This window comes from Sus scrofa, unplaced genomic scaffold (genome assembly GCF_000003025.6).
Source record: "Sus scrofa isolate TJ Tabasco breed Duroc unplaced genomic scaffold, Sscrofa11.1 Contig1471, whole genome shotgun sequence".
Classification (NCBI taxonomy): Eukaryota; Metazoa; Chordata; class Mammalia; order Artiodactyla; family Suidae; genus Sus; species Sus scrofa.
In genome coordinates, this window is record NW_018084887.1 from 35,609 (window position 1) to 53,436 (window position 17,828).

General features: G+C 35.9%; 1 protein-coding gene and 2 pseudogenes across 1 annotated transcript; 1 reads left to right on the top strand and 2 right to left on the bottom strand.

Moving 5' to 3' along the window:
- Nucleotides 1-515: 515 nt before the first annotated feature.
- LOC110258171 lies at nt 516-1,765 on the top strand (annotated as a pseudogene).
- Nucleotides 1,766-2,247: 482 nt separating this feature from the next.
- Nucleotides 2,248-3,271, bottom strand: LOC110258172 (annotated as a pseudogene).
- A 13,609-nt stretch (nt 3,272-16,880) lies between these two features.
- LOC110258173 (olfactory receptor 4A47-like) lies at nt 16,881-17,804 on the bottom strand. The gene has a single exon (XM_021081357.1). It carries the CDS (start codon nt 17,802-17,804, stop codon nt 16,881-16,883), a length of 924 nt encoding a protein of 307 aa, XP_020937016.1.
- Between the last annotated feature and the right edge of the window lie 24 nt (nt 17,805-17,828).

A 17,828-nucleotide genomic window follows, 5' to 3' on the forward strand; every position in this document is an offset into this window, starting at 1 on the left:
CAAAGTATGCACAGCCAGTGGGGCAGCTGCAGGGACCCTGGGGAGGATTGCTCACCCTCCCCTGGGCTTTGCTTATTTTTGCATGTGGGCAGGGTCTCCTTTGAGCTTTCCTGGTGGGAGCCCTCCCAGGCCTCCTCCACCCCAGGCTGGGCTAGGTGGTGGTGCCCAGGCTGACAGTCCATCTGCCCCTCCTGGCCTGCAGAGGTCAGAAAAGGGTGCTACCGGCCTGGCCTAATCCTGCCCAGCTTCCCTGTGGGGTCATGAACTTACCTGCACTAGGGGCCCCACTTAACTTTGAAGCTACCAGAGCCCTGTCAGTGGGTCCACCTACCCACTGCTCCCTGGAAGCCAGAGTTTTCCATCCTGGCTCTGCCCTGGGGAGAGCTGGCTCCACAGCCCAGAGAGGTGGGGAAGGGCCACAGGGTCTGGGTGACTTTCTTCCCCTTGACCCTCTTTTGTTTCATCTCTTGCACAGCTGCCAGGCAGAAGAGGGGACAGTGCATCAGTTTCAGGCTTCCCCAGGGCTTGGCACAGGGGCCACATGGAGTGGAGTGGGGAGCAGCCCACCCTCCCCCATTGCCTTGCCACCTCTCCTGGCCAGCAACACTGCTGACACAGCCCACAACTGGCCCACAGTAAACACACAATGAATGATCACCTATACTTGGGCAGCCATAGCCACGGGCAGATCCATGTTCAGCAGCTGTTTGAGCCTAAGAGCAGCAGACAGATGGTGCTCAGGATACAACAAAATGGGCTTACAACAGTGAGCAAAACAAGGTTGCTAGTGGTATCAGAGTGGCAGCTGGAGAGCATCCACAGATGGCAGGGGAGCTCTACCTCTATGAAGTCTCTGGAAGGCATAGGGAAGATGAAAGCCACCCCCATGGCACCCAAGCAAGCAATGAAGCAGTATATGCAAAAGCTAATCAGCTTTGAACACCATGAGATTTTCAGCTACCCTGAAATACATTTCTTTGGTCCAAGGCAAAGAAGCACCAAGGCAGGCCCAACAACAGTAGCTATGATGATGACCAGGGATGTTATATGCAGGTGCACCACAATCCTATGGCTTACAGGTATGAGGTGCTCAAGGTTATTGGGAGGGGAGCTTTGGGCAGGTGGTCACTCTTACCACCACAAAGTCCACCAGCATGTGGCCCTGAAGATGGTGTGGAACTAGAAGCACTTCCACCAGGAGGCAGCTGAGGAGTTCCACATCCTGGATTACCTGCAGAAGCAGGACAAGGACAACACCATGAACATCATACACATGCTAGAGAACTTCCCCTTCCACAGCCACATCTGCATGACAGTAGAGCTGCTGATCATGAACCTCTAGGAGCTCATTAAGAAGAAAAAGTTTCAGGGCTTCAGCCTGCCTTTGGTTGGCAGGTTTGCCCACTTCATCCTGCAGTGCCTGGACACTCTGCACAAAAACAGGATAATTCACTGTGACCTGAAGCCTGAGAACATTTTATTAAAGCAGCAGGGTTGAAGTGGGATTAAAGCGATTGATTTTGTCTCCAGTTGTTACCAACATCAGCAGGTCGACATGTACATCCAGTCCCATTTTTACCAGGCCCGCAAGTGATCCTCGATGCCAGGTATAGCATGTCTATCTACGTAGAGCCTGGACTCTATCCTAGTGGAGCTCCTGACTTGTTACCCCCTCTTGCCTGGGGAGGATGAAGGGGGCCAGCTGCCCTGTATGATTGAACTGCTGGGCAGAAATGCTGGATGCCTCCAGGTACAAAAATATTAGTATGGGTGGGCTATCAGTGCGGGGAGGTGTAAACCAAGATTTTATGTCTTATGTATTATTTTATTTTTGTAATATATGTAATAAACCTATTAATTCTGAAACTATTACAATATTTAAAAGAGAAACATAAGAAAAACTTCCACTAAAAATTTACAGTAATAACTCCATAACATGCCTTATCACATGAAACAAAATCAGTACCTCAACATAGACATTTACAAACAAAACTGTATATATTTTCATAAGAAATTGTGAAAACCTTAAAATTTTTTTCAAATAAAATACATACTTTAAATTATAAAATTATGAACATCTTAAAAGTATGTTTTGATCATTGGAATTATTCACACAATAAATGTCTTCAGTATGTCCACCTTATTAAACCTGAGCAGAAATTTACTGCAGTTAAATAATCATGCATAGCCTTCCTGGAAATAGCAATTCTCCTTTGAAAATAGGTGATGTATGTCCCTACTGCTTCATTATCTTTTGCTGGTCCAGAGCTTCTTCATGGCACTTTTCATCTCTCCATTTCTCAGAGTATAAATTAAAGGGTTCAACACAGGAGCAATAATAGTGTAAAACTCCGTCAAGGATTTATCACTGGGCAGGGTAGAAGGAGGTTTCACATACATAAAAATACAGGGCACAAAGTACAGGACCACAACAATAATGTGAGAGCCACAGGTGGATAAAGCTTTGTGCCTCCTTTTTTGACTGAGATTCTTCAGGGAGTGCAGAAATGACCCCATAAAAGATGAGTAAGTGCATAAAGATGACTACACAGATTGCCCCATCATTGACAACCTCAGTGAGGCCAATGATGTAGGAGTCAGTGCAGGCAAGTTCTAACAAGGCGTACATGTCACAGATGAAGTGGTCAGTGCCATTGGGACCACAGAAGGGAAGGTTGTAAACAAAGAGAAGCTGGACTACAGCATGTAGAAACCCACCAACCCAGGCCAACAGCAGCAGCAGAACACACACCTGCTCATTCATGATCACTATGTGGCCATCTGCAAACCCTTGCATTATGGAGAGAAATGGAGAGATGAAAAATGCCATGAAGAAGCTCTGGACCAGCAAAAGATAATGAAGCAGTAGGGATATAATGCAAATAATGCAAGAGTTTGCAGATGGCCACATAATGATCATAGGCCATGACCACCAGAAGTATTGTCTCAGCACCACCAAATAAGTGCCCTATAAAAAGCTAGGTCATGCAAGCTAGGTAGGAAATGGTTCTCTTCTCATAGAGTAAGTCTATAATCACATTTGGTGTGACTGTAGTAGAAAAACAGCATCCATAAAAGATAAGTATCCAAGAAAGTAGTACATAGGAGCATCCAGAGTTGGGCTGATCCTCGCAGTCATGACAATGAGTATGTTGCCCACCATTGTCACAATGTAGATGAGCAAGAACAGGACAAAGAATATTTTCTGACCCTGGGTGCTCTGGGTGGGCCCCAAGAGGACAAATTCATTTACATTGTTCCTTTGTTCCATAGTTTCTTCTCTATGTTTTATTTCAGAGATCAGTACAAAATTACGTATAAATGTAATAATTACCAGTGACTTCCTGAAAGCTTAGGTTGATTTGTTTATTCATTCAAGCAATAGGAATTGTGGTTTATCACATTCCAGTACATTCAGATATTATAATACAAAGCTGCTCAAAACATGATCCCAACCTCAAAAATCTTACACTTTAATGGAAAGGCAAGTAATTAGATACATATGTGGGAAAAGGACACATTATTAGTCTTTTTGTCTTTTTTTTTTTTAAGGGCTGCACCCATGACATATGGACGTTCCCAGGCTAGGAGTCTAATCAGAGCTGTAACTGCTGGCCTATGCCACAGCCACAGCAACACTAGATCCAAGCCGCATATGCGACTTACACCACAGCTCACAGCAATGCTGGATCCTTTATCCTCTGAGCTAGGCCAGGGATCGAACCCACAACTTCATGTTTCCTAGTCAGATTCATTTCCACTGTGCCATGACGGGAATTCCAAGGACACATTATTAAATACATGAGTTTCCACAACTAGATTGCCACCTGGAAGCTAATTAAATTGTACAAATTGCTAATAATTTATACAAAAAAATTCATCAAATCTTTAATAAAAAGATTAAAGCAGGATTTCCTTCATACTTACTTTCCCAGTTAATAAAGGAGATGATGTGCTACGTTTAAGGGGTAGAAGAGTCTTCTTAATCAATCAATGAAATCCCAAATAGGTATCTTTGGAAATTTGAAAACTTTTTAAGGATTTAGGAACAGATATCACATTGTCAATAGACAAAAGTAGTTTGGGGAAAAAATTTACACTGTAGAGTGTTTAAATAGAGTTAATATCTAAAGTAGATTAAGACCACTAAGCAAATAACAAATTAAAAATATAAATAAAAATATAGGGTGTTCCTGTTGTGGCTCAGTGGTAACAAACCCAACTAGTATCCTTGAGGATTTGGGTTTGCGCCCTGGCCTAAGTGGTGTGCCTAAGTGGTGTAGGTTGCAGAGGTGGCTTGGATTCCACGTTGCTGTGGCTGCGGTGTAGGGTGGCAGATGTAGCTCCAATTCACCCCATGCTGTGGCCCTAATTATATATATATATAATTTGTTTAAATGTTTAAATGTTTGTTTAAATGTTTGTTTAAATGTTTTATATATTAATATATAAAACATTTAAACAAAACAATTAAAGATAAAAAACATCTAAATTGCCAAGAAACATAATGGGATGCTGAAACTCAGGTGTGAACAAAAAAAATAAGAATTGTAGCAATGGCCTGCTTACTACAGAATTAGAAAGTCAGTCGGTCAAGAGCTATAGATGTCACATCACGTTCTAGATTTTAAAAGATTAACAAGAAATTCTTAGAGAACATATCAATTGAAAATATCATGATATTTAGAAACATCTGCCAGTTAAAATATCCCCAAATGGTTACACTTGAAATTAGTTTCTAAGTATACCTGATGTTAGAGAAGGTAAATTTATTCTGGATCTTTAAATATGAAAATATTCAAAGAGAGTACTACATCATAGAGTTGATTTCCACATATCTTAGCAATCACAAACTAACTTGGCTGATCATGAGGGTCAGACAGAGGAACATTTAAAAGGATGAACTCTCACACCACCAATGAACTCCTGCAAAATGTAAACCCTAGTTCAGAATCTTATGTATATATACAGTTCCTGGGTTTTCTACATAAGGAGACAGATATTCAAGCCACATTCTTGGTGGTGATGGCTTCTCCTTTGTCCTTCATGCACAGATGCCATCTCAAAATCAATAAAGGGATGGATATATGCACCATCACTGGACCTTGAACTGTTTCCATGCTTGCAGCAAATCTGATTTATGTCATTCTTTCAGAAAAATATGACCTTTCAAATTTTTGAGAATTTTAAAAATGAATATGAATGTCCTTTTATGTGAAGAAATTTGAATCTTGATTGTGAACAGAGATTAAGAATATTCATGGCTAGCAGAATTTATCCTATTAACAAACAAATGTTCAATCAACATTTTGATTAGAGGGAAAATTGTAAATTTTGGATGAATTTTTTAGATAAAAAATGCTATTCGTGTTTTACCAATAAAATCAAAATATTGAAATAGCCTTTGCCACATTTTGATTCTCAACCAGTTATACTATCTGGTCTTCATTACATATTGTTGAACTTTGGGTTTCTTGGAGGATGAAGAATAATTTTGTATACATACTCTATTGTTTTGAGTCAATCATTTTAATTTGTGAAAAAGCCAGTCAAGTCGTTACTGGCATAGGCAAATACTCTCTGAGATAAGGGCAAAAGACTGCAAAACACTTTATCTACAGCTAACTGCAGCTCATGTTATTGAGTTATTCACTTGGGGCATCTCCAAGGGTGATTCTTATCTAATTAAATTCTTAGGGACCTTAGTCATAATTTGGAGGGCAGAGTCTTTATCTCCAGAGATGCCACCATGATAAATCACCTTGTAGAACAGGACTTACAGAACCCTATGCTCTGGAGGGAAATCTTAAAAGAATAAATAGAGGCCAAATCACCAAAAGGGAAAAGCTCAGTCTGGGCATAAATGAAATATGTAAAAAAGCTCTTGTTTAAATCATTACCTTCAAAATAGGCAAAACTGTTTAAGATTTGTCTTTGCAGATGACATCTGACCTGATTTCCAGAAGATGATGAATTTTAATTTCAGAACAAATCATTTAAAACTTGTTCCTAATGTAGATAGTTTGTCATATAATTTATCACAGAGTTTCAAACAGGCAAGTTGATAGAATTTGTGTTTGTGTGAGAGTGAAATAGAGAAACAGTTGTGGGACTGTTCTATTTATCTCAAAGTGCTGCTCATGGAGGATTCACCAAAAAAAAATACACTAGGTCACAAAAGATGTTGCAATAAATTTCAAAGTGCTTTAATCATACATACTATATCTATCTATCTATAGGAATAGAGAGATGTGTGTGTGTATATATATATATGTGTATATATACTTACATATGAAATGTTATATATATAACATTAAAATGTTATTCAACTAGAAACTGATAACAAAATTTTAATATTTTCTCACTATTTACAAATTAAGCAACACAAGTCTAATTTACCCATGAACATTTTGAAAAATAAATTTTCAAGAGAAATATAATGGTATATGCATGTAACATATATTTAAAAATCTATGAATTATATACATAAACTACATATAATGTGCTACATAGTTTCATATGTAAATTAACTAAGTACAGCTAAAGGAGTGGTTAGAGAGACATTTCCAGCTTTAAAAGCAAGTATTAGAAAACAAGAAATATTTTAAGAAATGACCAAGCTTTCATATCAAAAAGCAAGAAAAATAAAAGTAAAATAAGGATAGAAAACATTATAGCATAGAAATAGGATATAGAAGTAAGAAATCACTGAAATAAATATTGATTGAGGAGTTCCTATTGTGGCTCAGCAGTAATGAACCAAACTAGTATCCATGAGGACATGGGTTTGATCTCTGGCCTCACTCAGTGAGTTAAGGATCCAGCATCATTGTGAGCTGTAGTGTGAGTCACAGATGCAGCCTGGATCTGGCATTGCTATAGCTGTGGCAGCTACAGCTCCAATTTGTCTCCCACCCAAGAACTTCCATATGCCACAGGTGTGGACCTAAAAATACTATATATACATATTAAATTTTCATTGAACCAATTCCTGGATTCATATGTTTTATTATCCAGCTTTAAAAGCAACATATGAATCATATGGAAACCTATGAATCCAGGAATTGGTTCAATGAAAATTTAATAAAATTTATAAGCTCCTAGCAAAATGGATTTATAAAAATAGAGAAAAAATAAATTATCAGAATCAGGAATCAAGAGAATGTCATCACTGCAGATCCTACAGATCTAAGAAATATAATAAAGGATATGATAAATGAATTTATGACAGTATACTTGCCAACTAAATGAATTGTCACTGCTCTGAAAAACACAACTTTCTAAATAAACACACTAATAAAATAATGTAAAACTAGAATAATCTACTACACAATACAATTAATTATTGGGAATCCTTCCCTTCCCAAACAGAATTCTATTCCCATATAGCTTTACTAATGAATTCTATACAAAAATTAAACAAGGAATAGTACCAATCCTACCTAAATAATATTAGAGATGGGAGGAAATTATTATACTCCCTGACTCATTTTATGTATGCATCATAACCCTTATACTAGAATGAAATAAAGGCATCAAAACAAAAATAATCAAATTGATATCTCACATCAACATAAACACAAAATTCTAAGCAAAATAGTTTGATTTCTTTGAATGTTTTATTTTTAGATTTTTTTTTTCTTCTTATGGTATATGAGGCAAGTCTGGAACAGTGTTTGGTCAGGGGCTAATTATGTACCACTACTGATCCAAAATCTTTCTAGTGTTTAGCCTACTGCACTGACCCTGTGAACCACACAGTTTTCTATCTGGTGAGAATAGGCACTATTCCTGGTCCAGTGTGAGCACCAAGGACCTTTCTAACTAATCCATCTGGGTAAATCTTCCCCAGCCTCTGGTAGTTTCCTCAAATCCATGAATTGATGGGGATCATCTCCAGATGCCCAACATTCCCTCCCTCAATCTCTCTGAATCTCTCTTTCTGTCCTCCAAGTATATCATATGCAATTAAAATAACATCAGAATTCTAGCTGTCTTGGTGCACTGGTCTCCTCAATCAACATCATCTCCTCAACTCAGGAAGTCTACCAGAATCTTCTGAGTATCTCTCTCTGTGCCAAAACATAGAAACATTTTGAAGGTAATAAACTAGAAAAATCCTAGAGCCCAACTTTTTCCCATTGCTCAGTGGTCACTGATAATTGCTTATGAAGTCCAGTGTCTTGAAAATAATTATTTCATATTATTTGTTTGTTTCCTTGATTTTACAAAAACCTATACATGAATATTTATAGAAGTTTTATTCACAATTTCAAATAGCTAGAAACAATCAAAATATCTCTTAATAGAGAAAAAAATAAACAGGTGATACAGTTTAGAATACTACTCAGCAGTGAAATGGACTACTGGTAAATAAATAATATGTATAAATTTCAAATGCATCATACTAGGAACAAGAAGCCAGATTTAAAAGACAAAATACTGGGTGTGATCTTACATATAGTAAATGCAAAAAAAAGCACCAAAAATTCTTAGAACAATAAGCAAATTCAACAAAGCTATGAGATAGAAAATTAACAAAAAATGATTTTCACTTACATACATCAACTATGAACCATTTATAAGCAATTTCATGTTAAATTTGTAAATAATCCCATTTGCAATGGAAGAAAATGAATAAAATGCTAGGTATTCACCTGAGTTGAGGGATGTATGATTTAGCTTGGTTGTGGTAATCATTTCACAGTATATATGTCTGTAAAATTATACAATTTATATACATAAAATTATTTTAGTGGCCACACCCACATCATATGGAAGTTCCCTAGCCAGGTACTGAATCCAAGCCCTAGCTGAGGCCTAGGCCACAGCTATGGCAAGGCCAGATTCTTTAACCCACTGTGCCAGGCCTGGGATGGAACCTGTGCCTCTACAGCAATCCAAGCAACTGCAGTCAGATTCATAATCAATTATGCCACAGAAGGAACTCCAAATATATACAATATATATAATTTCTCAATTATACTTCAATAAAGCTGGAGGATGAAAAGACAAAACTGTAGGAATGGAAATGAGTCAGTGTTTTCCAAGACCACTGTTTTCCAAGGTATAGACAGGAGATGCTACAAGGAGGCATGAGGAAATAGTTTTGGTGGTGAAACATTTTGAATATTGATTAACATGTTGATTACACTATATAGGTATTAATCAATACCTGCAGAACTTTCATGAAAAATGATGAATAGTATACTGTGAAGTTTGTGTTTTGAGTAAAACAGAGAAACAAAGAACTCTTACATTGAAATATCAGACAACTGGAAAATTTAATAGAAGACAAGAAACTACTTAAAATATCAGCCAAAAAATAAAAAAATTAAAATTTTGATGAAATATGCTACTTCTTTATGAATGTAAAGGAAGAAGTGTTAAATGGAAATAGCTACCCAGTTTGTGGATAAGAATTCACAATTATCTAAAGACACAAATTTTTTCTCAATCAATCTTATCAAAAATAGTATGTGTATTTTTTACCAGACTAGCTTATTGAAAACTAATTTTTAAATATAAATGTGCAAGAATAAACAATTCTGATAATGTAAAGTAATAAAGGAGACCTAGATCTATGAGATATCAATGCCTATTATATATATTTTTTAGGACCACACCTGTGGAAGTTCCTGGGCTAAGGGTCAAAAAGGAACTGAAATTGCCAGCCTATGCCACAGACACAGCAACATGGAATCCAAGCCATAACTACAACTTACACCACTGCTCATGGCAATGCCAGATCCTTACTGCTGAGCCACAGTGGGAATGCCTCAATATGTATTTTAAAATTGATCATATTTCATGTTAAACAATAAAAGAGTAAAGAGTAAAAAAGAAAACACTGGGAGTTAATAGAGACATGATTTTTATCCAAACATAGACTATATTTTAGAATACAAAGTTGGGATATCAACTAATGAGGAAAAATAATTACTCATCTATAAAAATGGCCATCTTCAAAAATGATTAAAATTCAATCCCCACTTAACTCTTTACATTAAAGTGTAGATGGTTCAAAAATTTAAATATAAAACAGCAAAAATAGTTAAATTTTAAGTGTTGAAAAAACATGGGAGAATATTTTGGTAACATTGAAATAGGGAAATTCTGGAAGTTCCTGCTATGGCACAGGGGGTTAATGATTTAGATTGTGTCTGCTGCCAGTTTGATTCCCAGTGTGGCAAAGGGGCTAAGGATATGTCATTGCAGCAGCTGTGGCTTAGATCACAGATGCCGCTCAGATTCGATCCCTGAGTCAGGAATTTCCCTATGCCACAAGTGTGACTGAAAAAGGAAAAGGAAAAAAAAAATAGGGAAATTCTTTCTAAGCAAGACATAAAAGACACAAAATATTGATATATTTAATTATATATTTCTACCTGACCAAAATATTCTGCACATTACAGAAACAACAAAATCAAATAATGAGCTAGAATAAAATAATAATTCCACAGACATGGTAAATGGAATAACTTCCTTAGTATGTGATTAAATCATAAAAATCATTATGGAGGAGTTCCTATTGTGGCTCAGTGGTAAGGAAATTGACAATTATCCTTGACTTTGCTGCTTTGATCCCTGATCTGGCTTAGTGGGTTAAGGATCCAGCATTTTCATGAGCTGTGGTGTAGGATGCAGAACTAGCTTGGCTCCAGCATTGCTGTAGACCAGCAGCTGCAGGTCCAATTTGACACCTAGCCTGGGAACTTCTATATGTTGTGAGTGCAGCTGTAAAATAAATAAATACATAAAAATCATTATGGAAAAAGTTCAGCAATTAAAACATAAAATTCCTTAGTAGGTGATTCATGAAAAGGAATACAAATCACTTTTAAAATGTGAATAAAGACCAAAGTCAATTTGATGTCTTTCTAATTAAAGTATAAAAATGAAGCAAAATTTCTTTAATCAAACTGTCATATACAAAAAATGTTTATAAAGCACTGGTTTTTGGCAATGTGGTCAAAAAATATATTTTCCAGAATGAGGGGCATAATATGTTTTGTTCAAGGCTCTGGATAGCAATAAATAAGAACATCAACTTTTTATGGCTGCACCTGCAGGGATAGGGGTTGAATTAGGGCTGCAGCTACAACACCGTACCTAAAAATGAATCTAAATTTGACTTATTTTAAAGTTATTTAATTTCTTACCAAATAAGGAAAGTCACACATCAGAAGCATGATTTCCACTATTTATTCTTAGTCTTATCTGTGCAAATGTGTTCACAATCTGAAGAATGAGTTTTTAACTCACTCATAAGGATATGGAATTCTTCTTTTATCCAGTCTGATAACAGAGAGCAAAAGGCTGCATTATTCCTTGAGGAATACTCTAATTCATTTACATATCTGCTCATTTTCTCCATGGATTTTTCTGATTACTCAGAAGATTGTTTTTACTTACACTATATCTAATTTAAAAGAAATTTCATGGTGCACACACAAAAAGACAAAAAAAAATACCATGTTAAAGGATTATTTATCAAAAAGACAAGGAAATCATGCTTACATAGGAAGACAGCTACCAGGCATTTCCCAAGAAAATGTGTCTCTAGTAACCTATTGTCTAACTTCAAAATAGAAAAATACCATTCAATTGTGCATTCCTTCTCATTCTACCATGTTGATGGTGCCAGCAGAGTTGACTTGATATTTTGAGAGAAATTCTTGTGATTTTCTTTTCTCCATGCTATACTTTAAACCTAACAAAGGACCTCCTAAAAGTTTTATGTCGGTTCTTAAAAGAATATCATTTTTTCCTGATATTGGCAAAGATACTGGACATTTTATCCCTTCTAAGCATATTTATCATTGAGTCTTAGTATTGGAATGTGTGTAAGACTGAGTCATGCTTAATGAAATTCACTGGGATTTTCCATAAATTTTAAAAGTACACATACATGTAAAAACACTACTAGGTTAAATCACATAAGTAGAGTGTGAAAGATGTAATACAGAGAAAAAAATTGCTTTAGAAGCATGATGAGATCATTGTCAGTCAAGAAAAAATACTAGCCCAGTTATTTTGTTTCAGTTAGATGAATTAATCAGACATTTCTCAACCTGCCACAGTGAGGGTTTCTTTCCTTTTATTTGATAACTAAATTTATTCTGCCTTCACATTTGGTTAGATATACAACATTTTATCAAAATTTAGAAGAAATAACAAATATTTTAATCTATTAAATTATTATTTTCTTAAATTTTAGGTATATGATCAATTAAAGAAACTGTGTTATGAGTGAGAACACAGAAATTAATAAATAGGTGGATGGGTAGGGGAGGAGAAGGGAATCATATAAAAGTTCCTTCCCACATGGATCTCAAAACAGTAAAGGAAAAATTTAATAAGGTAAGTATAGACTTATTCACTGCTTATTCCATAACAAATAGAGTTCTGCTACAGAAATTAGACAAAGAATACTACTCTGGATAATGCAATCAGAGAAGGCCTTTCTTAAAATGTGATGATTAGGTTTGCAGAATGGACAGTGACTCACAGACTTTGAAAAACTAATGGTTTATGAATGAGATAGATTGGGGGATCAGGGATCTACTGAGGGTTTGGGATGTACTTGCTTTCAAATTTGGTTGTAATGATTGTTGTACACCTATAAATGTAATAAAATTCATTAAGTAATTGAAAAATCAGAAATGGCTACTATTAAAAGCACTGTTACAGACAGTAAAATGAAGTAAAATTTAATTAAATAAAATTATCTCACTTCAGAGATGATATAATCTATATGAGTAAATTATAATAATCCAAAGGAATTTCTTTTATTAATATGTTAACAGAAAAAGTAACAAGAGTGTGCATTCCTCTTGTTTCTGATTTTTAATAGGAAAGATTTCAGCATTTCAATATTGAGATTAATGTGAGCTGTGGAACCATTATGCATGGCCTTTATTATGTTCACGTACATTCCATCTGTACACAATTTTTGGAGAGTTTTTTTTTTTTTTGGCTTTTTGCCTTTTAAAGGGCCACTTCCTGTGGTATATGGAGGTTCCCAGGATAGGGGTCAATCGGAGCTGTAGCCACTGGCCTACACCAGAGCCATAGCAATGCAGGATCTGAGCCATGTTTGTGACCTACACCACAGCTCATGGCAACACTGGATCCTTAAATCCACTGAGCGAGACCAGGGATTGAACCCAAATCCTCATGGTTCTTAGTTGGATTCATTAACCACTGCACCATGACAGGAACTCCTGGAGAGATTTTTATCATTAGAGAATGATAAATTTTTATGCCTGCAATGAACAACACAAAGAAGAAATTAGGAAAAATTTCCACTTTTAAAAGCACCAAAAAGAACACAATTATTGTCAAAACAATGTAAACCAAATACACTAATAATTTTTATGAGTAAAATAAGAGTAAACTAAAGAAAGAGGCAATAGTCTTCTGCAGAGAAAACTACAAAATATCACTGAAAGATGTTACAGAAGCTGTACCTAAATAAAAAGGTTGTCATGTGCTGGGAGGCTTAATTTTTTTTCTTTTTAAGGTCACATCTGCCACATATGGGTGAATCCAGGCTAGGGATCAAACTGAACCTGCCAGCCTGCACCACAGACACAGCAACACAGGTCTCAAGACATGTCTGTGACCTACACCACAGCTCACACCATATTCTTAACTCACTGTGGAAGGCCAGGGAAACAACTGGCATCCTCATGATTGTTCATAATTTGTTGAGCAAAAATGGAAACTCTACAGAATACTTAATGATATTCAGATGTCAACATTAGCTAGGATGATCTACATATTCAATTAAATATTATCAAAATTCAAAAAATTTTTTTTGCAGAAATAGAAAAATCCATCCTAAAATTCATACTAAATCTCAAGGGAATTCATATAGCCAAAGGAATCTTGAAAAAGAACAAATTCAGGGGTTTCCTATTCCTGAAACTAAAACATACTATAAATGTATAGGAATCTCAGCAACATGGTTTTGGCCTTGAGGCAGACATATATCAAGTAGTGATTTACATGGCAGAGTAGGAAAGTGCTGAGCTCACCTCCCCCCATGGGGATACAAAAAGACAACTATTTACAGAGCAAATACTGATGACAATGACCAGAAGACTGGAAAAAAAATTCCTCTACAACAAAAACATAAAAAAAGGAACTACAAGAAAACAGGAAGCAGGAGACAATAGTGTCAAGACTCCCAAATGGGAGACACAAAAACAGGAGGATAATTACAATTGCAATGATTCTCTACCAAAATGGGAGGGGTCTGAGCCCCACTTTGAGATACCTAGTCAAGGAACCCTGTACCTGGAGGATGAGGAACCAAAATAATTTGCCTTCGAAGGCCAGTGGGGCTGACATTTGGAGGAGCCAGAAGACTGGGAAGTGGGCAGAAGCAGTCATTTGAAAAGGGCTTGGGTCAGACTTGCATGATAATATTACAGAGCCTCCTAGAGAAGCAGGGAGAAATTGAGACTCACTCTGGGGATGTAGATGCAAGCAGCAGCCCTTTGGGGGAGCTCTCCTAGGATAGCTGGCAAGCTCCATTTTGGAACCCTCCTCCAAGCTTTGTAGTGATAGGACCCAGTCCTTCCCACCAGCCAGTGTATGTCAGTATTAGGGAGCCCCTCCTAGGCTGCTAGTTGGGCAGGAACACAACCTCACCTACCAGCAGCCTGGCTACCAGAGGAAGCTCTCAGGCCCCAGCCACCCACAACCATCTTTACCCACCAGGGTGAGCACCAGATCCAGAATCCCTTGGTCTCTCACCCCACCTATGGGCAGGTAAACGCTGCAGTTTGGGACATGCTGGCCTTGCCAGGAGAGACCTACCCAGTGTGTGGTTAAGAAATCACAGCTCTCTAAATGTACAAATTCTTTCTCAATCAAATCTTATGCAAAATACCAAACAGTTGTAGTTTTTACTATACTAGCTTATTGAAATTTAATTTCAAAACATGAACATGAAAAAATAGTAACAGATCTGATAATGACTAGTAATAGAGTCCTAGGCTTATGATACATCAAAGTATATTTTAAATCATAGTAATTATATCCTGTGTTAAATGGAACATGAATAAAGAGATCCCTGAAATGTCATATATTAAAACACAAAGTTGGGTTATGGGATGGAAAAAAAAAGATAATTAAAACATGACTTAAATGGAGAGATAAATCATTTAAGAGAATGGGAATATTTACTGTAATAAAATTATAAATTTTCTTCCAAAATAAATAAATAAAATAAAACACAAAGTTGGGATATCAAAGCCAGGGGGAAAAATAATAATGCATCTATAAAATAGCAATCCAGAAAAATAATTAAAATGTAATCCATACTTGACTCTGCACCAAAATGAAGTGTAGTTGATTTAAAGTTTTTAAATATAAAATATAAAGAAATAAAAAGATATTAAAATTAAATGTTGAAAACATGTGGAAGAATATATAGATAATGTTGAAACTGGGAAATTCTAAGACCTAAAACCATAAAATATTTATCAATTTAATTACATATATGTAATGGTATTTCTTCAAGGCCAAAAATATTATGCACAGTATAAAATAAAAAAATAAATCACAAGACAGAAAAAAAACTCCTCATACAAGATAAATGAGATAATTTATTATACAATTAAATAATAAAAACCAATATGGAAAAAGATCAGTGATAAAACATAATACATAAAATCATTAATAGGCAATTCATTAAAAAGGAATACAAATCCTTTTACAAAGGTAAAAGGATGCCAAAATTCAAGTGTATTTATTTATTTGTAGCTAAAATATACAAATGAAATAATTTCTTTAATAAAATTTTAATATATCATAAAGGTTCATTAAGCATATGTTGTTCAGCATGTGGTCAAAAGGTACTTTCCAGACTGAAGGGATCAGTAAGTTTGGTCTAGGTCATGAATGGTATTTCAGCAATGCTACGAACATGAACAATTTCAATACATATACCAATTGACTCAGCAATGCCACCTCTAAGAATTCACACTTAGAAAATTTCAATAAGGTTTACTTGCAGAACATTTTCTCATAGAAAAACACTGAGGACAACATGAAGAGGCCTGGATACACCAATTTTAATATGTCTTTGTAGAAGAGTTAAGCAGATGAGGAAACAGAAAGAGTTAGGCCTATACAGACTGGCACATAAAGATTTTCAGGAGGCTGAGAAGAAAAATGCAAAAAATAGAGTCATAAAGGCAAATACATATATGCAAATATACTTAATTTTTGCAAAGATTATTACTTGAAGAACTTTAGAAAGAGACTAGAGTGACTGCCTCTGGAAGAAATAGGAGACTCTGGTAGGGGATGGGTAGGAGGTTTATTCTACAATATTGCATTTTGCATAAATTCAATTTTAAATGTCTTTTTATCCATTATACTTTCAACATTTTATTTTAAAAATTAAACATTACTTTAAAATATCATATCTAATGCAAATTAAAGTGAAGAAGATTATAATCTGTGCAGCATTAAATATTTTAACAATTACAATAAAATGATGAAGATAAAATAAAAAGAATATGCCTAAAATAAAACAGAATTAGAATGTATTAAAAGGAAATAAGTAATTAAGTAAACATGAGTGTAACTCTATAAAAATTTTATTGACTAATAAATTACATATTATTTATTGATTCCCTTTTTAAATGAATTACTTGTTTTTAGATGCAGTGATAAACAAGGCATTATAAAATGTAAAAAAGGAAACCACTATAAGTAGCACAAACTATTAGAATCTTTTTTAATTATAATGATCACAAATCCTTTAAAGTTTGCATCAAGTTTGTGAAGACATTTACATTCCAAGAAGATTGACCCTAATGCTAAATTACTCTTTTCTTGATGTATAGTGCACTTATTTACTACTTAATATGATATGATTTTCTCCAGAGCTTCTTCACAGCATTAGTCAACTCAGAATTTCTTAGACTATAAATTAATGGGTTCAGCATGGGGCTTATGGTTGTATAAAACACGCTCAATGATTTGTCAATGGGAAAGGTCTTGGCAGGTCTTGCATATATGAAAATACAAGGAACAAAGAAGCAGACAACAACAGTGATGTGGGAACCACAGGTGTGGAGGGCTTTCCACCTCCCTTCCTGACTCAGGTTCTTTAGAGAGTTAAAGATGACTCCATAAGACATGAGTAAGAGCAGAAAAAAAATAATGCACATCAGTCCTCCATTGGCCACCACTAAGATGCCAATGACATAGGTGTCAGTGCAGACGAGTTTCAACAAGGGGAACATGTCACACATAAAGTGATCAATGACATTGGGGCCACAGAATGGGAGCCCATAAATAGTGCTCAGTTGAATAACTGAGTGCAGAAAACCTCCAATACAGGACACCACCAGTAGCACAACACATACCCTTTGCCTCATGATAACCAAATAATGCAAGGGCTTACAAATGGCCACATAGCGGTCATAGGACATCACCAGCAGAAGAGAGATCTCTGACCCACCGAAAAGGTGCCCAGTAAAGAGCTGGGTCATGCAAGATTCAAAGGATATGGTATTGTATCCGAAGAACAAGTCTGAAATCAATCTGGGGGAAATTGAAGAAGAATAAATTAGGTCTATAGATGATAAACTAGCAAGAAAGAAGTACATCGGTGAGTTCAGGGTCTTATTGACAGTTATAGTCACAACAATGAGCAGGTTGCCCACCACAGTCAAAATGTAGAAGAGCAAGAATATAACAAAAAGGACTTTCTGCTCCTTTGGATTCTGTGTGAGGCCCAGGAGGATAAAGAAAGTCTCATTTTTCCTTGGTTCCATCTAGTCTGTACAGGAACTGACTTC

Bases quoted from the DNA above. Each gene is read 5' to 3' on its own strand.
- LOC110258173 (XM_021081357.1), bottom strand. From the start codon at position 17,804: ATGGAACCAAGGAAAAATGAGACTTTCTTTATCCTCCTGGGCCTCACA.